The sequence below is a fragment of the Anarrhichthys ocellatus genome, unplaced genomic scaffold (assembly GCF_004355925.1).
Source record: "Anarrhichthys ocellatus isolate YVR2014 unplaced genomic scaffold, GSC_Weel_1.0 scaffold39, whole genome shotgun sequence".
Classification (NCBI taxonomy): domain Eukaryota; kingdom Metazoa; phylum Chordata; class Actinopteri; order Perciformes; family Anarhichadidae; genus Anarrhichthys; species Anarrhichthys ocellatus.
In genome coordinates, this window is record NW_022280069.1 from 2,000,174 (window position 1) to 2,001,273 (window position 1,100).

The 1,100-nt window shown below is 41.1% G+C and overlaps 1 protein-coding gene across 4 annotated transcripts in view; it reads right to left on the reverse strand.

Moving 5' to 3' along the window:
• The window catches only part of ica1 (islet cell autoantigen 1), an 8,852-nt gene that overhangs the window by 7,063 nt on the left and 689 nt on the right, over positions 1-1,100 (reverse strand). For 2 of the 4 annotated variants that reach the window (XM_031867320.1, XM_031867319.1), the window contains exons 2-3: positions 502-531; positions 230-401 (exon numbers count right to left, since the gene is read on the reverse strand). In XM_031867320.1, the coding sequence (XP_031723180.1) occupies positions 230-401; positions 502-518 (189 nt within the window). In that variant the 5' untranslated portion in view covers positions 519-531. Of the gene's footprint in view, positions 1-229; positions 532-1,100 lie in introns of all 4 variants that reach the window. The other 2 variants (XM_031867317.1, XM_031867316.1) reach the window with 1 other exon arrangement.

Below are 1,100 nucleotides of genomic sequence, written 5' to 3' on the forward strand. Positions count from 1 at the left end.
CTCCTGAAATGGAGGCATGGATGACGGGGGGGGGGGGGGGGGGGGGGAGGAGGCAGCCTAATGTACGTTTTAGGCCCCAAGCAAATACTGGCATCGTGTGAATCAAAAAGCCATTTTAGTCGGCGCCTGAAGGGAAAGAATCGACGATGTTTCTTAATGTATCTGCAAAGTGACTTTCTTTTACCCGAGTTACTTAACATACTACAACGGTTTCAAATTCCCTCCTCACCTCCAGCTTGCCATCCAGATCCGCATCTGACGCCACCACGTGTTCGTCCTCTTTCTTCCCGGTGACCTTAATGAGCGTCTGCTTGGTCTTCCAGTACCTCTGCTGGAACTTGTTCACCACAGACGAGTCTTGGCTTTGGATGAAGCGGTCGAAATAGTCCTGAGGGTAGCCGCTGCAATGACACAGAGGTTGGACCAAGTGTTGCGACTGATGAACTGTATTCTTTACATTCTGAGAACAACTTGGTTGTAAACACAGAGGTTTATACTCACAAATGTCCTCCCTCCATTTTCTGAGATTACCTGTGGAGGAAGCAGAGCGACTTAAATACCGAGCTGATAACAGAGATAGTGAGGGTTGTGTAATGGGGCCTGGGAACAGTTGTAACACTATTTTTATTTTTTACATTTTCTCTTTTTTTTTGTCAGCTGAAAGCTTATGAATTGGGAGTTAAAATCAATATCACGTTATTATGAGTATTTTACTGATATTGATACGTCGCAGAATGACAAATGTATGAAGAACAATAAAGATGGATTTTAAATGCAGCGAGCTTTGTCCCATTGTTGGGCGTTACCTTGAAAAAATCTCATGAACAAAGAAACTAGATCATATTTCAGCTGCACTGACTACATGCTGCTTTTTGAACTCAACTTGAACTGATTATTTCCAAAACCCAGAGGGGCCTTCATCCAATATTTGTGACCTCCCCTAGTGTTTATTTACAATTTTATGTTTGCTTTATTTTATCTTTGACAACAATAAAGTTTATTATAGAGTTTATATAGTTTATTACATATTGTTGGAGTCAACATTGACTGATATGTTTCTATAAGTCGTAATAAGGTGTGACTGATGTGTTTCTATAAGT